At 40.6% G+C, this 23,587-nt stretch overlaps 3 protein-coding genes across 17 annotated transcripts in view; 1 reads left to right on the top strand and 2 right to left on the bottom strand.

The window, feature by feature from the left end:
* Positions 1-490, bottom strand: part of ARB2A (ARB2 cotranscriptional regulator A) — a 267,766-nt gene extending 267,276 nt beyond the window's left edge. For 2 of the 6 annotated variants that reach the window (XM_088156755.1, XM_014883550.2), the window contains exon 1: positions 358-490. The gene's annotated coding sequence lies outside the window, so the exon portion shown is untranslated. The remainder of the gene's footprint in view (positions 1-357) is intronic. The other 4 variants (XM_088156756.1, XM_088156754.1, XM_088156757.1 and 1 more) reach the window with 4 other exon arrangements.
* A 33-nt stretch (positions 491-523) lies between these two features.
* Positions 524-22,238, top strand: LOC148219757 (uncharacterized). 5 transcript variants are annotated; one of them, XM_088156373.1, is made up of 5 exons: positions 537-777; positions 864-1,228; positions 2,016-2,226; positions 17,093-17,581; positions 18,190-22,238. In XM_088156373.1, exons 3-5 carry the CDS (start codon positions 2,066-2,068, stop codon positions 18,344-18,346), a joined length of 807 nt encoding a protein of 268 aa, XP_088012499.1. In that variant the 5' UTR covers positions 537-777; positions 864-1,228; positions 2,016-2,065; the 3' UTR covers positions 18,347-22,238. The 5 variants fall into 5 exon arrangements, 2 of the variants coding, with proteins under 2 accessions (XP_088012499.1, XP_088012498.1); XR_015799423.1 differs by lacking the exon at positions 864-1,228 and having other exon boundaries at positions 16,993-17,581; XM_088156372.1 differs by lacking the exon at positions 864-1,228.
* The window catches only part of KIAA0825 (KIAA0825 ortholog), a 243,702-nt gene continuing 232,091 nt past the window's right edge, over positions 11,977-23,587 (bottom strand). For 5 of the 6 annotated variants that reach the window (XM_088156363.1, XM_088156359.1, XM_088156360.1 and 2 more), the window contains one exon: positions 12,063-15,015. In XM_088156363.1, coding sequence (XP_088012489.1) covers positions 14,892-15,015 — 124 coding nt within the window. In that variant the 3' untranslated portion in view covers positions 12,063-14,891. Of the gene's footprint in view, positions 15,016-23,587 lie in introns of all 6 variants that reach the window. The other variant, XM_088156364.1, reaches the window with a different exon arrangement.

Here is a 23,587-nt window from a genome sequence, read left to right as displayed (position 1 = left end):
GTGGCCATTTCCCCGCAGCCGTCGTGACACGGGCACAAATGCACTTCTACACCCGTTCCGGCAGTCCAAGTGGGTAGCGCGGACAGCTTGGGGACCCTGCCACAGGCAGCCGCTGCCGCCGCCCCGTCCGCTCTCGCCGCCGCTACGGGCCTGACGCCAAGCACACGGGAGGCGCGCAGTCTTCATCCCGGTGCAGGGCTGCGAGAGGCGCCTGGGCGCCGCCACCCCGACTCGCCCGCCACGGGCGGCGCGGGGCCGGTCGCCACCCTGCTGCCCAAGGGCCCGCGGCCGCCGGTCCCCCGCGCCCCTCGCCGGCGGCGCTGCCCGGGCCGAGCCGGGCCGCACCGCCGCACGTACCTGGCGCTGGCGCTGCCGCCGTCGCCGGCGGAACGGAGCGCGCGCGGCGCCGTCACGGGGGGCGCGCGGCCGCTCCGGGCCTAGCGCCGCGCGCGGCTCCACCCGCCCCCTGCTGGGTCCACTTCCGGGGTCCGCGAGCGGTGACGTCAGCGCCCGGGGGCGCGGCGGGGAGCCCGGAAGTGGAGCGCGAGGGGCGGCGGCCTCGCCCGAAAACCGTGCGGGGAGCGGGCACGGCGCTGGGGGCCGGCCTGAGGGCAGGCGAAGCCTGTCGGGATGCTGCCTGGAGACCGCTTTTTTGTGGAGTTCTGTCGGAATAAAGTCACGAGAGAAGCGGCGGCCTGCCGGCAACGCTGATAGGGAGTAGGCGAGTAGCGGCATCTAGGTCTCGGGCTGTTGCTCGACTGCTGGTAGATCTTACTGGTAAGGTCGTGTTTCCGCTTTTAGCTTTCTATTTTGTTCGCTTTGGGGTTTGTAAAAAGACAAGACGATAACATTTTTCACGTTAGATATTTCAGGCCTCTGCAGAAATACATGAGGACTGTGTTGCCTTCGCTTACAGTAAAGCACTGATCACCACAAGCAGTCCCAACACTTTTTTACTTGTTTAGCGAGAAGCACCTTGAGTTTGATTTCAAGGATACAGTGTCTTCCTCCCTTGGAAAGCTCTCCATATTTGGTCAGATGGCTGCTGACAACCTGCATCATGCAAATGCAGTCATGGTTCTGCCTGCACAGGGTGGTTGTGAGGTGTTCCTGTCCCAGGGAGATCTGAAAACTGCCACATACGTCGTGTGCAGCTGAAACATTTCGTCCTCTCTTATAACCCAGTCATGACTGATGGCAAAATTCAGCTAACTAGAGCCATGGACAGGTAGGTATATGTGGGAGAAACATTTTTCATCATGGGCACTCCCAGCTGCTGTCTCTGTAATGACCCAAAGCAGCAACCTTATATTTTTGCTCTCAGTGCAATAGTTTGGGTAAGAGGGAACCTTTAAAGGCCATCTAGTCCAAGCCCCTCTTCAATAAGCAGGGACATTTTCAAACGGATGAGTTTGCTCAGATCCCTGTCCAGCCTGACTTTGAATGTTTCCAAGGATGGGACGTCTACAACTTCTCTGGGCAACGTGTTTTGGTGTTTTCTGCAATACCTAAGTAAGAAGGAAGTGAAATAATTTTCTTCTTTGGTGCAGAAGATACTATAATGTCTTGGTGAATTAGTCTGTTTACATTTTAGAAGTTACATTTGAGCCTCTCATATTGAGACTATTTTTCCTGTATTTTCCATGTTAGAAAAAAGTAGCACTTAGATGTGGGTTTTTGATGAGACATTAGGGGTACTATTGATGTAAGCAATCTTGTCCTCCCATTTGAAGTTCATTCCGTCTCTCTTTGCTAGTACTGCTAGGTTGCAAAGTGAACCAGTGTGTACTGACTCACATTAAAAGTAGTCTGTTTTTTACTGAGGTCCTAATCTGATTCACCATCATTCTCCATCTTGTGCAGTACTCACCAAAAAAAGCACACATCCCAAGCAATAACAAAAATAAACCAGTAGAATATAGGAGTCTAGATAAGTTTCAGTGACAGTTAGAGTAAGTAGTACAGTTAAAAATGTGCTGTGTCTCTGATCTTGATTCAGCCTTTTGTAATTACAGGCCCAGGGAAGGATGTGAGGAGGACAACTTTATCGAATCAAATCACAAGGATGTTGTGGGTTTGGAGATGCTTAACCCAGAAAGAGATGTTGACCACAGATTTGAAGTTCTTCAAAGCTCTGCAAAGAGGTAGCAGTTCGAAAGGGCAGGTTTCCAAGACTCATAGAACTCACTTTGAAACTCCAATTATCAGAATGAAGAGGAGCCAGAGGTAACGTCTAGTTAATAGCCTTTTGCTGGAAGCTGGGCTTTTTTTCTTCTGTTTGCGTGTAGAACTGTGGAGTTCTGGTACCTTCAGAGCCTTCTGTGAGCCACAATAATACCATTAATAGGCTAATACTAGCAAAAACATCTGCATGCCTGTTGAATGCCAGATTGGACAGGACTTTGAGCAGCCTGGTCCTAGTGCAAGGTTCTCTGCCCATGGCAGAGGGATTGAAACAAAATAGTCTTTAAGGTCCCTTCCAGCCCAAACCATATTATGTGTCTCTGATTCTGTGCATGACTGGTAAGGTTCTTGAGCTCACTTCTTAGAAATACAAAGTTCAACCTGTTACCTAACACCACCTGGTCAATTAGACCATGGCACTGCAGGGATGGTGGCTCTACCACCCCCCTGTGCAGACCATTCCAATGGCCCAACACTCTTTCTGTGAAGAAATGTTTCTTAATGTAATGGTTTACTCCACCCTCCAGTGCAGCTTAAGACTGCATTGTCTTGTCCTGTTGCTGGTGCCTCGGACAAGACCCCCCCCAGCTGGCTACACCCTCCTTTTAGGGAGTTGTGGAGAGTGACGAGATCTCCCCTGAGCCTCCTTTTCTCCAGGCTAAACACCCCCAGCTCCCTCAGCTGCTCCTCATAGGACTTGTGCTCTGGATCCTTCTCCAGCTCTGTTGCCCTTCCAGCACACCAACGTCCTTCCTAACCTGAGGGGCCCAGAAATGGGCACAGCACTCAAAGTGCGGCCTCACCAGTGCCAAAATCGGGAAGAATGAGCTCCCTGCTCCTCCTGGCCACACTATTCCTGACACAGGCCAGGATGCCATTGTCCTTCTTGGCCATCTGGGGACCCTGCTGGTTCTTATTCAGTCTGGCACTGTCACTTTCTGCCTGGGCGCTGTCCAGCTACTCTGTCCCCAGCCTGTAGTGCTGCAGGGGGTTGTGGTGGCCGAAGTGCAGGACCTCACACTGGGAGTTATTAAACCTCCTATCATTGGGTTTTCCCATCTCTCCAGCCTGTACAGGTCCCTCCCAGAGCCCTCCTAACCACCTGCAGATCAGCACTTGCTCCCAGCTTGATGTCATCTGCAGATTTGCTGATGGACTGAATCCCCTGATCCAGAGTGTCAGTGAAGTTTTTAAACAGGAGTGGGCCCAACACTGATTCCTGAGACACAGCTAGTGACTGGCCACCAACCAGATGTGGCACCATTCACCACCACTCTCTTAGCCCACAGAAGAGTGCACCTGTCAGTTGTGTATCAATTATTAAAACTGCTTTCATTTCAGTTCACAATTTAGGCAAAAACATAATTTCCTTAAGTGGGGTAAGTGAACATAAGTTTGAAACACTCAGATGCAGTAGAAATTAGTTTCATAAAATATGTTCAGAAACTCAGACTTTATACTCATGTCTGGTAAACAGAGCTCAAAAATGTAGATGAAAGAATGTGGTTTATGAAACAACAGTCCCCTACAAAAAGCGTATGTTACCATATAATTAAAACAGTCTTGGACTGCATTTAGTTAATGACTATCAATGTCTCTAGTCTGTAGAAGGCTACAGACCTAGTTAAAAGGGATGAGTGAATTCAACATTTATTACATTGTTCTTTATGGACATAGATAGCTTCTGAGACTGTAAAGGAAATTTAGGGAATATGACAAGGCTAAAAACTGCATAACACATCCTTTCTGTATTAATTCTTTCCAAATAAGCTGGATTGAACCACCTTATATTCACTTGTCGTGACTCCCCTTGGAATGATCAGTTACTCCATACTAAGCGATATGAATAGAAAGTGTGATAGCCTGGTTTTGGGTGGGATAGAGTTAATTTTCATCTTAGCCAGTACAGTGCTGTTTTGCTTGTAGTATGAGAATAATGTGGATGACACACTGGTATTTCAGTCATTGCTCAGTAGTGCTTACCCTACATCCAGGACATTGCAGTTTCTCATTCTCTGCCAGCAAGGAGGTGTACAAGAAGTCATGAGGGAGCATGGCCAGGACATACTTTTCTAGTATTAGCTAGACATCTCTCATTTGTTTGCCTGGACTTGTTCCCTAAAAGAGTCCTTTCTGTGACCATGTCTTTGGTTTTTGTCCCCCAAAATACAAGTAATAAAATAAAGGCCAGACACCTTGTTCCTTTCCCATGAAATAATTAGGAAATTGGATTTGCAGGAGAGGGTGTTTCAAAGAGAAAAATTGTCAACTGCCAGTCACATGAAATAATGGCAACACTGCACTGAAAACAGCACAGAGGGCTAGAAAAACCAAACCCAGAAACAAGACTCAGATTTTCAAGAAAACCACTAAAGCAATAATATTTTGGAAGAAAGGGTCCCAGGATGCACTGGGAATGTGAGATAACTGATGAAGTTGCCAACTGACCTGGGCAAGTGGCTCTGACAGTGTCTGTCTTCATCATGGAAATAAAAAAAGCTGTTTTAACTGAGGGGTGCTGTCTGTGTGACAGAGCATGCAGTTTTCAGTGCTGAAAATATTTTTTGAATTTAGAGGAAAAAATGGTAACTTGAACCATATAAAAATGGGAGAAGTTACTTTAAAACTTCATCATATCTAAAGAGAAGCACACCAAGGGGATCAGGCATTTGTCAATGACAAGCGATCGTGGCCTGAAGACAGTTCTTAGAATAACAAATACTGCTGTAACAAGGATTATTTCAGATGCCTGAAAAAAGCAATCTCATCAACTCAAAAAAAGAACAGAAAAAATGAATGAAAATGTTGTGAACAAAACCATTTTAAACCCCAAAATGTGACCTTCTGAAGGTCAATACTGTAGTTAAGTGAAAACAGGGAAGAAGCTCTTAAATCGAAGCAGAATAAATAGAAAAACATGGAATTTGATTAATGGATACCAAGAAAAATAGGAATTATTTCCAACTTACATGCGATAAGAGTCAAAGCATAAAAGGGAAAAAGCTGCAATAGGCACTATTTCTTTATTCACTTTCTGCAATGCACTTCATGATGTGTTCTTTGTTGTCCTAGATCTTATTTGTTTCAATTTATTTATATTTTTTGTCTTTTAAAAAACTACCTGAAGAACTTCAATCAGCATGAAGATGCTGAAACAGAAAGCGAGATAGGATGAGAAATTTGGAATGCAGAATATTCCTTGTCTTTTTTTTAATCTTTCTTTTTCTTCTATCACCCACTCACAATTAAAACTTTATCTACTCCACATAACACGGTAAAGGTGGGCAGTATTTTAGAAGCAGCTGATAGATGATTGTAGCATATCTGATTTTAATAGCTATCCTGCAATGCAATTTTTGTAAGCAGTTTTTAGGGCCTCCTGTAGTGCTCAGTGCTCCTAGAAAACCACAGCCCTTTCTGCAGAAGTCTCAACGTTTCTACTTTCAGTATCTGGCACTGTGAGTAACTAACAGTGTTAGTTCTCAGTCACAGAACTGCTGTTAAGGGCATGCTAACCCTGGTAAACTGCACAGCAGGGCTCTTTGAGTGCACTGAGACTGATCGCTTCTCACTTGCGTGGGTTGGATTTACATTTGCAATAAATGTGGTCTGTTTATTCCACTGGAGCTTTGCTCTGCATCCTGAAACTGAAGGATGTGATCCAGTTTAAGAATAATTTTCCTTGACAAAAGGATTCAAAGGGAATCGGACTGGAGAAGAATCATACTGAAAACTGCATTGTCATTTCTGTGTCCTACAGACCATCTCATGTCACCTACTTTATGAATATCACAAGATACTATTTAATGCTGAACAATGTGTTTGCACAATGTGGAGCAAATTAACCCCAGTTCTTGTCAAACCCCAATCTGAAAAACAAATCAATTTTTTTAGTCTTAAATTTTTTTGTTTTGATTAATGATAGTTCCTACTTCCAGAGATTTAAATAAAATAAAATAAAAACCCAAACAAACAAAAACAAAAAAACAAAAACCAACCAAACAAACAAACAAAACCAAAAAAAAACCCAAAAAACCAAAACCACCAAAACCAAAAAAAAACCCAGTCTTGACAAAGTCCCTTCTGAATCAAAGCTCAAAAGAAAAGACAATAAGAGCAAAAATAATTCTCTTTAGAATTGCCTTTGCAGTTCCTTTTCATTTGCTCTTTTTACTTGGCATTGATGGACTAGGCATTTTGTATACAATTTACACTGCATAAATATAGAGAATGCATTTCATGAAAAATAAAAACATGTTAGTTTTCCTGAAAATGTTTTACCTTTCCCAAAATTCTTTTCACAATAGTTGAACTAGAGACTTTAGGAAAAAAGTGCAATACTGAAAACTCATTAAAAAACAGCACTGTTGTTGAGTGCTCTGCAGGGCTGGAAAGCCTCTGTTTTGGCTTTGAAGATTTCTTAATTCAAAATTCTTATTTAACTTGTTGTTTACACCCTGAATCTGTTTCTTACATCCTATTCCTGGATAATTTATTTTGGTTCCTACTATTGTGCCAAAAGTATGATATATAAATATTCCTAAATTCATCTTCAGCAGATTTTGCTGAAAGTTGAACATACATAAATCTGTTGTGACATTCATTCTTATGCTTCATTATATGTTCTCAAGAGTTTTTGCAGTCTTTTATGTCTTTGTTTTTCACTTACTGCTTTTGCATTTGTTGTAAAGATTAAATATATATGATATATATTTCAAGTTACCACTCATAATTCTTCGGTCCTGTATATAGTTGTTAAACAAATGCCAGACTGATATGAAAAGTTTTGGTGGAGTGAAACAAAAATTGAAAGCAATACTTATGGCAGAACTTTATGGTCTGTGTTCTGCTATTTACTCTGTAGATATATGAGTTTATGATGCAAACCTTGCAAAGTTATTTCACTGCTCTTATATGTGCAAACAATTTAATTGTACTTTGAATTTTGAAATATTTGATCTCAATATAACATTACATGATTTATTTTTGCAAGAATGTACTCAGCATACCTATAATTTTTCCATTTTAAACTATCAATCCCTCAACTCCACAAATGATTTTTGAATAAATGAAGCAGATGATTGCTTCAGGGTATTATACAACTTTTTAAAAAATTTGTACAACTTCCATCTAAACATTTGTGTACACAGAAAATGGAAAAGCAAATACATGTGCCTTTTCTGTTATGTAATTAAAGGGCACTTTTTGATGGAGGTGCACCTTACTATGTGCTAATACTAAAGTCTGGTGGAGATGCAGTCAGTAATTATACAGACCCTGCACAGCTTGGAAATGAAGAACAGACTGCCATGTTCTGGTTAAAGGAGGCCACGTGACTAACATTACACATTTGCATTGCATCAATGCAACAACTTCTCTCCATTTCTTCATTCATGAAGTGGAAAGGCATGGGTGAAATTTGGGTGCCTTAACTCAAATTTATTGTTGTTTGAAGAGACCTAATCCCTCTGCTTCTGAAAAAAAAAGTCTTCACAGCACTTTTCCGCTCTCAGTTTCCTGAAGTTAATCCATACCTGCAGGTGGGCTTCATTCCCAAAGCCGTATCTGGCTTTCCTCAGAAAGTTATCTGTCTGCTAGTCATGTACCAGACAAAAACCACCTGCCATTTCAACCTCTTATTTCCCCAATGTTTGTCCATTATCTAGAGGAAAAAGCATAATCTTAATCTACTTAATGAAATCCATTTAAAACATGTTAATTATATGGAATATACATATATTTATACATACACAAAATGACTCTTTCAAGGTAAAATTTCTACATTTATGAACAGGTGAAAATCCAAGTGAAAACAATTACTGCATTTCTTGAATGATAATCTTGCAGGTGGTTGGTCTCAGTTTTACATTTATTGAATTCTTGGTTCTCTAAGACCCTGTATGAGATTAGAGAGGGCATAAGCTTTACTGATTAATATTTAGTTATTTGTAGGTTGTGAAAACAGATGTGCTATGGATTTCCAAGGGTAAATTTAAAGTTCAGAGAAATTAATGATAATAAAACCTGAGACAAAGTACATTAGTTTAAGTAAAGAAGTAACTCGCTAGCAGCACAGCTCCCACTATATCTGATAACAAAGGCAGCTTAGAACAATGCAAGAACACAGATTGATGTGGAACATTAGGAGGAGAAGTATGCTACACCTGAAATTTTTATCTGTGTAGGACTCACTCAACTTTAGGTCTGTATAACAATCAAGAAGATTAAATATTTGCCCGGGTATAACTGAGTGGCAGCAGTACTCACATTGTAAATTACAGCAATATTTATAAACCATTGAGTTTGTCAAGGATGTCAGAAAGGCAATATTGAGGTGGAAAAAAAACAGAATCAAGCTGATCCATGAAGGCCCTATTTCTTTATGGAAACCACATATTCAAAAGTTTTTGACTTTTTACCTCAAAACCACAGATTATGGGACAAAATTATAAAATCGTTGGATATTGGGCAATCACAAATTTATCAAAGTTGCTTGTATAATCATATTCCATTAATCTAGGGACAGAATATACATTACCATGTCATTAGCAGATATTGTAAAGAACATTCATGGGTGAATTGCTAATCATTCATCAGATGTTTTCTAATGACTGAATGCTTGTTTTACAAAAGTAATTTTAATGTTTGTATCTACTGGGAGAGCTGTAAAGATACTGTTTTTGTAAAAGGCTGCCCTAAAACGAGGAAGTTATGTGCTGTTGCAGCAAACCTCCATCATCAATAAAGTTTGAAACCTGGGTTTGGCATGGCAGACATGGTATTCTGTTTGACATAGTAACTGGAAAACATCAAACCTGTTGAATTGGATTATGATTATGAGGTTCTTTCCTTATTTCCAGATGGAGTGTGGATGTAACTCAGGGCAGTGTAGACACAGAGGCTGTTGTCAGTTGGAGCTTGGATCAGTTTACTGCAGAAACTCTATAATCATGGTGGAGGCACCAGCCCTGGAGGGACTGAAAAGATGTGCAGATGTGGCTTGGCAGTGCTAGGTTAATGTTTAGACTTGATGATTGTAAAGGGAAAGACAGAACTGTCCTACTGTTACCCAGTGGGTAAACTGAATTCATGCATCAGGGAGAAAATCTTGTTTTGTTCTAGCTTTGTTTGTTTGTTCGTTGGGGTTTTTGGTTTGGTTTGTGGTTTATTTTTCCCAGTGTGACTGTTTAAAGATTAAAAGGTGTGCAAATGTGAACGTCAACAGCTTGTTTGGAACAACTCCATGTGTAAGAGTAAGTGAGGGGGTTTATTCTGGATTAGATTATTTCACTTGCAAAATGTATCTTATTCCAAATAAGAGTTCCCCAGAAGAGGAGGTTTTTCACCAAAGGTGTTTCAGTCAGTTTTACCACATAGGAAGAAAATGTATAATGAGCTATTTTAATATAAACACACTTTCTTCAGTAGGAGATATTGCATTGTATCTTCTCAGATATGCTTGCAACCTACTAATAGGTGAAGTTGTCATGGATATAACAGTAGTGAAATTTGTACTAGTCATGATTTCAGTGACTTCTTGTCAGTTTTGGGATAGTTGTCTATTAAATTTAGAAATACAGTCTTAATTCAGAAGAGCACTTTACCCGTTAATATTTGGTAATTGCCAGTTCTTCCTGAGACACTTGTTATAAAATCACATTCTTCAGGAAAAAAATTATTTGGATTTTTTAATTTATTTTTACTTCTTTGCACAAGTCCTTAGATTTTAGTGGTTTTATGTCAGCACTATATTGTTTCACTTGCTGCAATAATTGGTAACAGTCTGTTCTCAAGTGATGCTGCTAAAGAGGAATAATCTGGTTCCTCTATCATTTTACTGATGGATATTACAAGGCCTTTAGCCTCACCTCCTCAAGACCTTGCATGCTTTTCTTGTACTTCTTTCCTGGGAATGTCTGTTAGTTTAGTCTGCATTTCAAGTGCTGGAGTCTAAAGGTAGAGGATAAAGCGAGCTCACCTTTACTCATTACACCTAGAATAGTTTTAGAGATTCTGCAGATTCTGCTTCCATTCATAATACTGTTTACAATATCGAAAATTACTACAGAAAAGTGGCTTTCCTCCAACAAGAACCTCCTCAAGAGCTATCTAGTCACTTAGAAATCTCCCTGTTGCCATCAAGTTATTCTCTCATTTCATGTCTAATTGAGTAATGTATCTAATCCCTCTTTGAACTGTTGCCTTGGGAGTGTGAGTAGTGTTTGTCACTAGAAATGATTGCACGTATTTTTAGGGAGCTCCATAAAATAATATAAAATATTATGTCAGCATATAATTGATGTTTTACTGTAGATAAGACTCACTAGAACTTTATGAAGACCTCCTAGCTGAGAGGGGAATTCGCAGAAGCGAATTGGAAGAAGCTAGCCTCATGCCTGCCATGCACTGCTGTGATGATGTAGAGGTGAATTAGAGAACATCTATTTGCCATCATGCCTATTTCCTGAGCAAATACCACAGATACATATCAAATTCCCTCTCCTAGAATAAAGCATAGCCTATGGGAGTCTGTCAAGACAGCAGTCACTAGAAAACAGGGCTGTGTCTAAATGTTAATCTGTTCCCAAAATATCTCTCTTTCTCCTCTCTTTCTGAGTTTCATTATTATTAATGCAATTTCAGTTTTGCCCTGCTTCCAATTTCATTAATTACCTTTCAAAAGATGAAAGATGTTAAGATTTGGAGCATTCTGAAGGGGACATTGAACAAACCAAATTAGAGATATTCCTTGCCACAAAGTCTCCTATTGAAGCCTGTTTTGTAAAAGGAGCTAAGTATATTAAATTGTTAAATGATAAATTAGGTGTGAGCATTAATGGTAATGTATAGTTAACCTAGTTTGTGCTATCTGATCCAATTAATTTATATAAATGCAATAGCGTCTTTGGAGTTAATTCAGTTAAGCCTGTGAGGCGAGCTCTTGCCCACTCAGATCTGTTGTACACGAATGTTGGGGGTTGAATTGTTCCCTTTTCTTTCTGTGGAATTTTCTCCCATTGTTATGCTAAGTAATTGTGGCTACACCTTAAAACGACAGATAATGTTCTCTCGTAGGGGGTGGAGGGTGGAGGGTGGAGGGGAACCGGAAAAGGAAAGGTGGACGGGGGGTCTGGAGCGGGGGACTCGCTCTCGCTTGGCTCGTGGAGTGGGAGGACAGCCCGGGGCCCCGGTCTGGCATCTCCCCTGCCATCCCAGCGCTGAGATCCACGCTCCCTGCCTTTGGACATCGCTCTGCTGCTCTCCCACCTCACCCTACTATCTCCGGACACTCTGCTGAGCACCACGACCGACACCGTGAGGGGGAGTAACTTTCCCCATCCCTCTCACCCCTGGGCCGCGGCCGCCATCACCCAGCCCTCTTCAACTGTGCGGGACCTGCCCTGCCCCCACAGCACCGGTAACAGCACAGGGAGACGGCCTGCGGCCAGAAGGGACTGGAGCGGAGCTAGACTGTTCTGTTCTGTTGCCAATTTTTATACCTGTTGTGGTTTTTTCTGCCTTGTTGGATATCAGTAAAGAACTGTTACCCTTATCCCCACACCTCCTGCCTGAAGGCTTCTGATTTGGACCTAAAATAATTAAAAGGGAGGGGGTTGCATTCCGCATCTCAGGAAAGGGGCTCTTGCCTTTCCTTAGACCATACCTGTCTTTCAAACCAAGACAACAAAGACTTTAGTTCTTATTTTTGACCAGCTTTTCAGGAGGAATTAATATGATCAGATTGCAGTGGTCATGAAACTTTGGGCCCACACTGTAGCCAACAAATCTGACTCCTGTTGCTTTCATTTATTTAGGCTAAACATACATGTGAGACATTACTGGATCAATAAGTAGTGACAAAGAACCAGTACATTGCATTGTTCTTAAAAATTAATTTAATCTTAAATCAATTTTAGAATCAGCAGAACTTTTAAAAGAATATAGAACTATTTTTTAATGAAGAAAAGCCAAAGAAGCAGTCTTACAGTTATAAAAGTATTCCTGATTTTACACCCAAGCATCTATGGAATACATCTATGCAATGGAAAAATGGTCAGCTCCTTCAATTTTCAGTTAAGTGTTTAACTTTAAAGCAAGCAGTCTTGGTAAATTAATGGCATGTCTTACTTAGCAGTCTTAGTTGTACAACTCTTAGTATTACTGTAATTTTGTTGAACATTATTATTATTGTAATTTTATTAATATTGTAGAAGTGTGTATTCAGCATTAAGTAATATTGCCAAGATGATGTCTCTTTTATACCCTAAAGGTTATTTGGAATGGTTACATTGCCAGCAAGACCAAGCCCTGATACTTCTCAGTAAGGATTGTTGGTCAAGTACAGTTTGAAATACACATTTGCTTGCACTCAGATACCCTAAAAGATGCATGTATAGGTTTGGATAAAAAAAAACAAAAAAACATACGATTAAAATATAAAGGTTTAAAGATGCAAAGGTTCAACTTTTATGTTGTTATGTTCTTATGCATGTTAATCATTGGCCAGTCATAGGCAGGCTTCCCCAAGTCTCTGTTTTGGAGACCATCCTGTTAAATACCTTTATCAATTATTTGGACCAAGGACTAGAGGGCGTAGTCAGTCAGTTTGCAGATGACACCAAACTGAGCAGGAGTGTTGACCTGTTGGAGAGCTGGAAGGCTTTACAAGGGATCTGGGCAAGCTAGATCAGTGGGCTGAGGCCTGTGGAATGAAGATCAACATCCTCTACTTAGGTCACAAGTACAACACAACCCAAATCAATGCCACAGGTGTGGGGCAGAGTGACTAGAAAGCAGCACAGCAGAAAAGCTGCTGGTCAACAACTAGCTGAATGTGAGCGAGACTCTGCCCAGGTAACCAAGAAAGCCAGTGGTATCTTGGCCTTTATCAGAAATAGTGTGGCCAACAGGACCACAAGTGACTGTATGGATATTCCCACTTAAGTATGAAGGGGTTTATTCTCAATTAGCTTATTCACTTGCAAAGTTTGTCCTCTTCAGAGTAGTTATTTCCCAGAAGGGGAGCATTTTCAGAAGAAATATTTCAATCAGTTTCACCACATAGACACTTTATATGACTACACAAAAAGTTAATTACATACAATAGATCTTGATAAAATAGGAGAGAATATTCTGAACTCCAGTTTCCATGTTATCGTGTACACTATCACATTATTTGTATGGCTTGGAATATGTGTGCCTCATTTGCCAGAATACCAAACCTGCTGTCACAGAAGATCTCTGTAGACATGTTTTAAATCTAAAGTCCACTACCAACATCAAAGGTGAAATACAAAGCAAAGGTAAATGGTTTTCACACTTCATCACTTCCTTTATGATCTGAAATTACTACACTGGCAGTAGAGGAAAATGTCTACTTTGTTCTTTAATTAATATTTTGAGCATTTTTTAAGCTCCAGTGCCTCACAGCCTTTTTGTGTTGCAGTGCTATAACAAGATCTTTGGAGATTTGTAAGATGCAATTGTCCACATTTTCATTTTAACTGGTCTGATGCTTTATATGAAAAGAAAAAAGAGCAATTAAGAGGAGAAAAACCTTCATTTCAGATAAGACCCTAAATCAGCATTAGTAATATCGTTACCCATGATGCTGCTGAAGCCTTTAGGGAAAAAAAGCATGCCTTTATCCTATTGAAGTGGTCTAAGTTATGTCCATAATAGCATCTGTGTGAAGATGTGCTGGCAACATGAATAACTCTGCTCAGATTGCACCCTTAGCAAGATCCTGCCAGAGTCCTTCATCAGGCAGAAAAAATAGTTCCATTGGACTTCTAATGAAAGAAACTTACAGAAAAATTATGGATTTTTTTTTTGCAGAGCTAAAGAGATACTAACCATACCTTCTGTATAAAAAATGTTGATAGTTTTAACCAGTGTGTAATAAAAATATTACGTATTCAGAAAAAAATATTTAATATTCAGAAAATTTTGAATATCAAACCAGGATTATTTTGAATATTAAATTATACTACATTTATAAATAAGTATTATTTACTATTTTCTCAATTCACTGTTAAGATAATCCTCTGAGCACTGATTGCAAATAATTCTTCTAAATAAAAAGATGCTTCTCAAAACTTCTAAAATGTCTCTATAGTGTGTTTTTTCTGCCATTAAATACATTGGATGTTAAGGATTTGTGAGGGCAGAAATGCTGATGCATTTTTGATTGGGAATAATGGCCAAGCAGACTTATCGTGGAGCAGTTCAAAAAGGACTGAAGGTGGATGGTCTATACCTGTCCCTTTTCATGTATTTTGGGTGATTTAATAAACAAGCACCAAAGGAGAGACAAGGTCCTTGAGTGACATGAACTGGGGTCAGGCTGACAGCAACTCTGAAGTGGTGGATGGAAACCAGGAACATTTGCTTAGCCTGTGTCTAAAGTTGCATTATTTTCAGAGTGAGTTTTGTATTTTAGAAACAATTCAGTCTGTCATTCAGGTTTATGCCTCTGCAGTGCTGAGATACAATCTCATTGTTTTGTGACACTGACACTTTCCTGTTCCTCACCTTATGCATGTGTGAACAATTCCTTCCTGGATGGGGTACCCAGAGAATAATAGGAGAACTCTTTAGTTTACAACTACTACTCAAGATACATATTTCTGAGCTTTCTAGTCCTGTGATTTATGACAAGAAGTTAATCTTGTTGAATCCAGAAGAAAGGTGCTACCCGAAGTCTGTCAAGGTAATTGTTCTTCTTTATCCTCTGAGATAGGAGTCCTTTGTATCAAATAAACATTTTTTAAATGTTCCACCATACTATCCTCCTCATCTTCAAGATCTGCATCTTCTTGCATCTCCCACCTGAAAGAAAAAACATTTCATTAATTTTAATGTATTTTAAACTAGTCTTTAGAACAAGTAAAAAAATACAGAACTAGTTTTTATCAATGCATTGCCCTCCCCAGCCGTGGTTACACCAGTTGAGATTACTGAATCACACAAAATACACCCCCCCAAAAACCTTGCTACACAGAACTTGGCATGGGCATGAGGCAATTGACACAAATTGTCAAAGCTACTACCAGATCTTACTTATATTTACTGCAACAGTCCTCTTTTTTTTTTTCCATTTTATGTGTCATACACACATTGATAGAGGTGGAAACCTTGTAAAACTTGCAGAGAAAAAGTGGAAGAGCTAACACACATTTTGGAAGTTAAGCAGATGCTCTCAGTACTCTCTGAGTTTGCAGTGAAATGTCACCACATGAAGTCCAACCCAAATATTTAATGTGAGTTGTCATAATTCTCTGGCAGTGACAGTACTATTTTATAAAATACTACAAAGCTGACTGGCTCTTTGTTTCTTTAACGATCAAGTATAATGATCTAACCAGAAATAAATGACATCAGATTCTTCCTTCCCCTTGTGAATACTCACAATTCCAGTGAATTCTAGTTTAGGATTAAGAGCTAATGCCACTAAAACTGCAAAAGTGAAGGACTGTGAAGATTATTTTTTTTTCAGCAGTAGTCAAACACAGAACCTTAAAAGTAATGCAGTATTCTGTTAAAGAAACTCAGGATAATAAATGCAGTGCTGATATGTAGTCAGGTAAACTTTGTATCACTCCAGTTATACCTACACATGATCACTTCTGTGGCTATACCTCTTTTACAAGTTCTGTGGATACTTAAGAGTTTGATATCCCTTTAATACTTATCTCATTCTGTTCTAAGTAGATAATAAAGTGTAGGCTCCCAGTTCAGACCACCTGACAAAAGGTAAAACACCAATACTTAAACTAGAAATCACATTTTCAAGTATTAAAACTAATAGGTTATAAATGAGTCATAAAATGATGCAGAAAAGTAGGAGATGTAAAAAAAATCAGCCGAACAAGGACTGCTTTTAGGAAACTGTTATGAGCAATACTTTAATCCTGTCCCCACACTTCTTCGGTCTTCATTCATACTGCAAAAATCAGAAGCCATATACAAGTTTAGATTGGTAAATAAATCAAATATAATACAGAATGTTGGGATAACTATATTTCATTCCTTATATTTGCAAGTAAAGAACAGTCATCATTGGCAATAGAGCATGGTGTACACTTTGTATCTATTTAAAAGTTTACTAAAACCAGAAGAACAAGTGTAGTAAAATCTCATTGTTAAAAGACAATGAGGAAAAAACATGTTCAGTGAACATGTATAAATTAGCATATATCCTTCACACCTTACCTTAGAAACTGAATCTGACAACCCATATTACTGCCTGAAGGAGTATCAGAACAAGCAAAGCATACTATGAATAAAATTATAAGCACTGAATGCCTTTGATCAAGGTTTTGCAATAATTAACTTCCTATTACTCCACTCATATGTGACTGCTATCATACTTAACCTTATATGTATATTAGTATTAGATACAATTAATTGCTATGTCTGTCTGCTTCATTCTCTGGTTTATGATATAAAATCTGGCTGTATGAACCTTCAGTGCAAGTATCCCCAGTGAATGCTGTTTAACAGGTGACTGGTTTCCCCTTTTTCTTTTGGTAATGTACCTTCTCTTCAAACCTAGGAAGAGTTGTGCAAGCCTTGATTTGAATTTATGGTCCTCAGCATTATCCAGAAACACTACATGAGCTGTACTAATTAATTTTAATTAATTTGATTCGTTGCATATTTTTAACTAGAGGAGCTGTTTGCTTAGAAGGACCGTCACAGCTACAGAGATAGAAGGTAGAGTGTAGCATTAGGGATGACCCAAAATCATGTATTCCATATCTTCTCTACATCAATCCGTACAAGGTAGTTTACTATTTCTTTCAGACCCAGAGTTGGAAGCGGAATCTCTGTTTTACCACAGTTCACGGAAACGGGAAGGGTGCTGGGAACAGACACGTGAAGCTCTCTGTTTTGCTCTTTCCAGACTCTGGAGAACCTCAGAAAGCGGGGCGCTCCGACAGGCTGCTAGCCACGGCCTCGCAGCAACTGATGAGAAAAGAGTCGGACAGCCACCCTTGCCGCAGTTGCTACAGCAAACACCGCTTTTGGGGAGATGTTTCTCTGGACTTCCCGCCAGGAAGTCTTACTGCTCAGGACAGCCTCCTGTCGCCAAGGGTCGGAGCTGCTCCACAAGTTTCCAGATGCTGAGAGGGTTGGCCCTACATCTGCTGAGAAGTTTGTTCCAGCGTTTCAGCAGCATTTGCTCCTTCAGGAGAAAAAGATGTTTTCCAGGTTTTGGTTTTTTCCTGCTGTCATTATTGCTTGGGAAAGCAGGCAGTTTTGGAACCACGGTTGCTCGTTTGGTGTGTTCTTCCCTTTGTCCCGTCTTGGCTGCATGGCCCACGGAGTGGAATCTACACCATTTTGTCTGTGTTCCCCGGGACAATTCGGGAGACCTCCTCTGCATTTGTGGGTGAGGATTTGACTGTTTGCCTCTGTATTTCTTGGTTATTACTGTTTTCTTTTAGTAAACTGTTTTTTCTTTTTCACTTATATCTCTGCATTTGTGTCTTCTCATTGGCAGATGGGATAGGTTGAAAACTAAGGGGAGGGAAGTTACTGCAGAGTCTCTGCCCTGTAAAATTGCCTTAAACTAAGAGATATTTGGCACCCAACTAAAAGGAGGTCAAGAGAGAAAGTGAAAAAATAACAAATTTGACCAAATCATTCCTATATTGGGTACAAAACCCCCTGGTCACCACATTGCTTGGTCGGGTCATGGCACTGTGGCACCTGACCTTGTATCTAAATCCAAATATGTGGAACCATCTGCCTGTGATAGTGCTTTTCTTCAGATCAGGGAGAGGAACCAAGATACAGTTGATGCAATTTGTAATACTAGTTTATGGAATGATAACATCAAAGGCAATGAAGGTCATTTGGTAAATATATTCATGGTTGTCTGCCTGTCCCGATCTGGGCTGCTGTGTCTGGGAGTTTATTAATAATCGCAATCAGCCTATGGGGGGAAGAGGAGAAGATAATTTTTCGTTTTGCCTTTCACCTCTTTCTCCCCTTCAGGTCTGACACATCACTTCTTGAGAAACCTGAATTCCCTCTGGATCCTAAGGACACCATATACTTTATGCTGGTTCTACTCAGTCTCCTCTGTACAGTCTACAACATATTTGGAGTCAGGATGGAGATTTCGAGGGAGGTGTCTTGGAGTGATATATGATGATAGTCTATTCCATGGTCCTCTGCTTTATGTCCAAAAATGGTTGCTGTATCTTTAAAGCCTGGGACTGGGGAGGGGGGAGCTTTGGGTTTTTGGTGGGCATTTTTGAAGCCTCACTGCCCAGGCATTCCATGGCGCTGTGCAGTTTGGTTTTGCTTGGCTAGCTTGATTTTGTTGGCCCAGGTAAAAAGCTTTTCCCTCCTCTGGCTTGGAGAAGCTGCAGCAGCAATCTTTCTTCTGCCTTGAGGTGAGCTCCACAGCTGCTGCACTCCAGGACTCCAGGAATGGGACTCCAGGATTGGGATTGGCTGGAGCGGGGCCACCTCGTTCCAGCCCCAAACCTTGGGGAGCTGAGCCAGGGAGAGAAAACACCAAGAGGCTCCACTGTTTGTGTGCTGTGGAGAGGGGGTCGATGCCAGAGAGCCACCAGGTTTTTGCCTTCTTCTGGAATTCCTCCATGGAATATCCACTACCCTCAGTGTGAAAGCCTGCACTGTCTTGTACCATATGTCAGGGAGTAAAGTTTGGAAGTCTCCCTCTGAACAAATACAAAACTCTAATAAGGTAGCAGAATATTTGAAATAAAATTGCTGTGGCAGTTCCAGAAAGGGGCAACTTACTGCTCTGTGCTGGACCCTAGTTAATGCTAACTGCATGCTTCTTGTTACTATGCAACAGTAGCTACAGCCAAAAGAGATGGAGAGCAAATTGGCAGATGCCACAGTCACTCAGGCTGCAGTTAAACAAGATGGGCAGCCTAAGCCAATAGCAGTGGCGCCTGTCCGAAGGAGGAAGTATAAGATCAGATCCAGTTGCCCAGTAAGGTAACCAAGGGGATTGTTAGGCAGAATATTCAAGGGGAATGTCCCTTCAATACATCATGCCAACAATGCTACCTGGAGTAATCACATCACTCTGATCATACAGCAAGTTCAGAAGTTCAGATGGGAAATCCTAATCACCCTGGGATCTTGGAAATTATCACAAACTGTCCTGAAGGTGAGCATTTTGGACCGTCATCTGAAGAGGATTAGGTGGCACATGCTGAGGAGGCCCCACGATATAACCAGCCACCAGAAAGTGAGAGCCGACACACTCTCTTCACTGACAGCTCCTGACATATCGTAGGGACAAGCCAAAAATGGGAAGCTGCCATATTGGAGCCTAAGCAGCAAGTCACAGAAACTACCAAAGGACAAGGTGGATCAAGTCAGGATGCAGAGCTGAAATCCGATCTGGCTTTGGATATTGCCAATTGAGAGAAGTGGCCAAAACTATACCTCTATACTCACTTGTGGATAGTGGCAAACACTCTGTGGTGGTGGCTGGAACGATGGAAAAAGACCAACTGGCATTGAAGAAGGATATTTGTCCAGGCTGCAAAAATCTGGCTAGACATTGCTGCTAGGGTAGAGAAGCTGACCACATAAGTTTGTCATATGGATGCCTAGATGCCTATAAGTCAGGCTAATGAGGAGCATTGCAACAACAAACAGGTGGATTGGGCTGCCAAAATTAAAGGTAGATCTGGACTGGCAACATAAGGGAGAGTTATTTCTAGTTTGGTGGGCTCATGATGCCTCAGGTCATGAGCGAAAAGATGCAACATAATGATAGGTTTGTGACTTAAGGGTGAACTTAACCGTGGACACCATATCCCAAGTAATGCATGTTTGTGAAACATGCACTGCATCAAGCAAGTCAAGCAGGTAAAACACATTAGTAGAGGAGACAATGGACTAAACATAAATATGGAGAGAGCAGGCAGAGTGATTACATCTGCAGCAAATCTGCCCAGGCAAAGCCCTATGTGCTCACAATGGCAGAAGCAACCACTGGATGGCTGGAGACCTACCCTGTGCCTCACATCTCTCCTGTGGTAACGTGGCATCTCAGAAAGATTTGAGAAAGACAGTGGGACTCATTTTAAAAAGAACCTCATGGACACCTGGGCTAGAGAACGTGTTATTCAGTGGGTGTATCACATTCCCTATGACCCATGAGCCACTGGGAAAATCAAACAGTGCAATGGATTGTTAAAAACCACACTGAAGGCAATGGGCAGTGGAACCTTCAAACATTGGGATCTGTGTTTACCAAAAACCACCTGGTTAGTTAACAGTAGCAGTTCCACTAACCAAGCTAGCCCTGCCCACTCAGAATCTCTGCATATAGCAGATGAAGATAAAGTCCCCATGGTGCATATGGTGCATGTTGGGATTAGTTCCATCTCAAGCAAGTGCAAACCCAACCATGGGATTGTTTTTGCTCAAAGACGTGGTTACACTTGGTTGCTAATACAGAGGGATGGAGAATACTGTGTACCTCAAGGGGACCTGATTTAGGTGAGAACCATCTGCAATGCTGATTAATATATGTAATGTTGGTTGTCGAATGACACTGCCACTGTACATCATAAAATATCCTCAGCAATGAATACAGACTGCTCAAGTTGCACCAGTAATGGACTAAAATAAACTCAACAAACATCTTGGCGAAACAGTCAGTGACCATTTAAATAATACTTGCACCAATATAGTTACCTGCACGTGTATATGGCTACAGCTGAAAGGTATGAACATCTGAACATCATGTGCATGGTATAGAATAAGGGGTGGATAATGTCCTGGGCACAGAGTTGGAGTTTTCAGTGCTGTCTATTATAATACCATTCACAGCGGCCCTAAGCATGGTTTTGGCAGAGATAGTGCCATGGCTGCAACAGGAAGGGGTCTGTTTTGGTCTGGCTCACCAAAGTGAAGAAATCAGCAGACCCTGGCAATGTATGACCTGTGGGTCTCTTCCCACTTGCAAGCCCTCCAGGACATTTCTGCAGGATGACTGGGCTGAGACGAAGCAGAGGGACCATTCCCAAGTTCATGGTTCAAAAGTGATAGCTCCCAAAGTGACAGATCCAAAACTTCAGCCAGGAATGTTGGACCAGTTTTTGGTGCCCAGTGGGACAATTTCCCCTCTCCCCCAATGGGGCAGCAACCTGAGGCAGTGGCACTGACACCAGCTGAGTCTGGCTGAGCTGAAAGGGAGCCCAGCAGCTAGCAGGAAGAGGCAGCAAGCAATAGGAGTGGCTTCCCAGACATGAACCCCTGCTGTCACACAGAGGAACAGGAAAACTGGCACTGCAGGCCTGGACCTGCCCTAGACAAGGCCAGCACGTCCCATCTGCCATCAGAATCACACCATGACCCCCGCGTTCCCTTTTTTTTTTTTTTTATTCCAGAGGGGAAAGTTTAGCCAGGAGAGCCTCTCTACCATTTTGTCTTTGTCCTCTGGAGCGTATGTGCTACCTGGGTGGCAGCCGTCTTGTTTTCTTTGTTCCCAGAGGAACCAGTTGACTCAGGATCTGTGTATCTAGTGATTTTTGTAGTTTTCTTTGTTGTTGCTGTTTTCTTTTAGTAAAAATTTTTTTTCATTTCTTTTTGCATTTGTCTCTCCTTATTGGTAGACAGGGAGAAGGGAGGTAACATTTCAGATTTTCTGCACCATAAACTTGTCTTAGACTGAGACAAGAACAACAACTGAAAATGCAAAACGAAATACATTCAAAGCAGTTATTGCTGGAGGTATAATACAGAAATCTAGCATTCTTGGCTAATGAAAGTTTAACAATAAATCAGCAGATTCTTTTTAAAGATAGTGATTTCATACTTGTCAGCACATTTCATTGAATCTTAAACAATAGCGCTGGTAAAAATCCTCAATATCAGTTTGAGCATTCTTTAGTGTTCACTTTCTAAGAAGTTACTCTACTACATTTTCATTTTATTCAAAAGTAATCTATTTTTAAGGCATTTAAGCAGATTTCTGTGTGTCTTCTGTGTATTCATGTAACAGCATCCATTATTAAAGATCTATGAAATGAGCTTGACCAACATCTGGTCCCTTATTAATTAGGAAATTTTTTCCAGTTTTATGCTTTAAATCTGGGGACAATATATTTTTTTAAAAGACTACTGGACTGTAAGGAAGACGGCCATAACACATGTTTATTATTCTAAATGGGGTGAGAAATTAGGTGTTTGTGTTTAAGTGGAAAAAGTCAATGTTTACTAGTAAAAATTTGTCTCACATCATACAGTCACCCCAAGACATTATTGTTGTCCAAACCAGATGTTTTTACTAGCATATCAAAACTATGTGGCAATTGTTCTGGCAGTAGTAATTGATACAAATCCAACTAGCCAGTTAAAGTAATGTGAATATGAATAAAATTATGATCAGGAATTACTTTCAAAATGCAAGATTCATCAATTGAACAGCCAGCTTGCATACTTCTGTTGTTTCCGATCATTAGTAAAACACCTCTTAGAAAATAATTTCAGATTCAGAGGTGGCATATGTTTTATTTCAGTCTTATATATCTTGGAACATTAAATAATATCAGCATTTTAAAAGGATATTGGAATTATTTGAGCCAACCCTTATACCACCACCTACATTTTGCTTAGAGTTCATTTAACCATAAAAAGATGAATTCAAGTGTCCAGAAAGCCCAACTTTTAGTATATTATTCATATTTAAAAGAAAGCATATGTTTAGAATAAAATGCCATCACCTTTGTAATCTGTAGAATAGCACCAAAATTTTTCAAGCCAATAGTAACTTGTGAGTGTACATAATTAAAAATTTTAAATTTATTTTCAAAATATGCTGACATATCAAATAGTGTAGATGACATACGGTGTGAACCTGACATGAATCACTTTCTGTGTTGCAAGTGGCTAATCAAGGGCGGAAAAAAGTAGTATATTTTTCAGATAGATACAGAAAAACATGTCAGCACTGATAAATACAGGAATCCCTGAAGTTTTCTGCTGATCAGCTTACACGTTAGATCATGAGATGAGAATGACTAGCAGTGGGAGGACTTCTGTTTCTCCTCATAAATAAGAAGCAAGAGAGGAAATCCTGGCTTGCACATCCACAAGCTAACAAAGTGCAAGAGGGAAGTATTCGGTAACACAGGAAGATCAAGTGATTCCAGCTCAAGTTTTCTCAGCAATGTATTGATGTGTTCTCCTTGCTTATAAATACCATCAATATATCCATTTATATAAATCGCTATACAGAACTATTTTTTTGTGATACTTTTGTTTTTCTCGATTGGATTGTAGAAGGTAAAGAAGTTAAACCTGTTTGCGGAGATGCAGAGAAAAATTTACAGTGTCCTTGTAAAAAGCATGCTGGGCAGCGCCCATTATTTTACTTCTTTAGACTACCCCC

The sequence above is a fragment of the Sturnus vulgaris genome, chromosome Z (genome assembly GCF_052056855.1).
Source record: "Sturnus vulgaris isolate bStuVul1 chromosome Z, bStuVul1.hap1, whole genome shotgun sequence".
Lineage (NCBI taxonomy): Eukaryota > Metazoa > Chordata > Aves > Passeriformes > Sturnidae > Sturnus > Sturnus vulgaris.
This window is presented reverse-complemented; position numbering and strand designations above follow the sequence as displayed.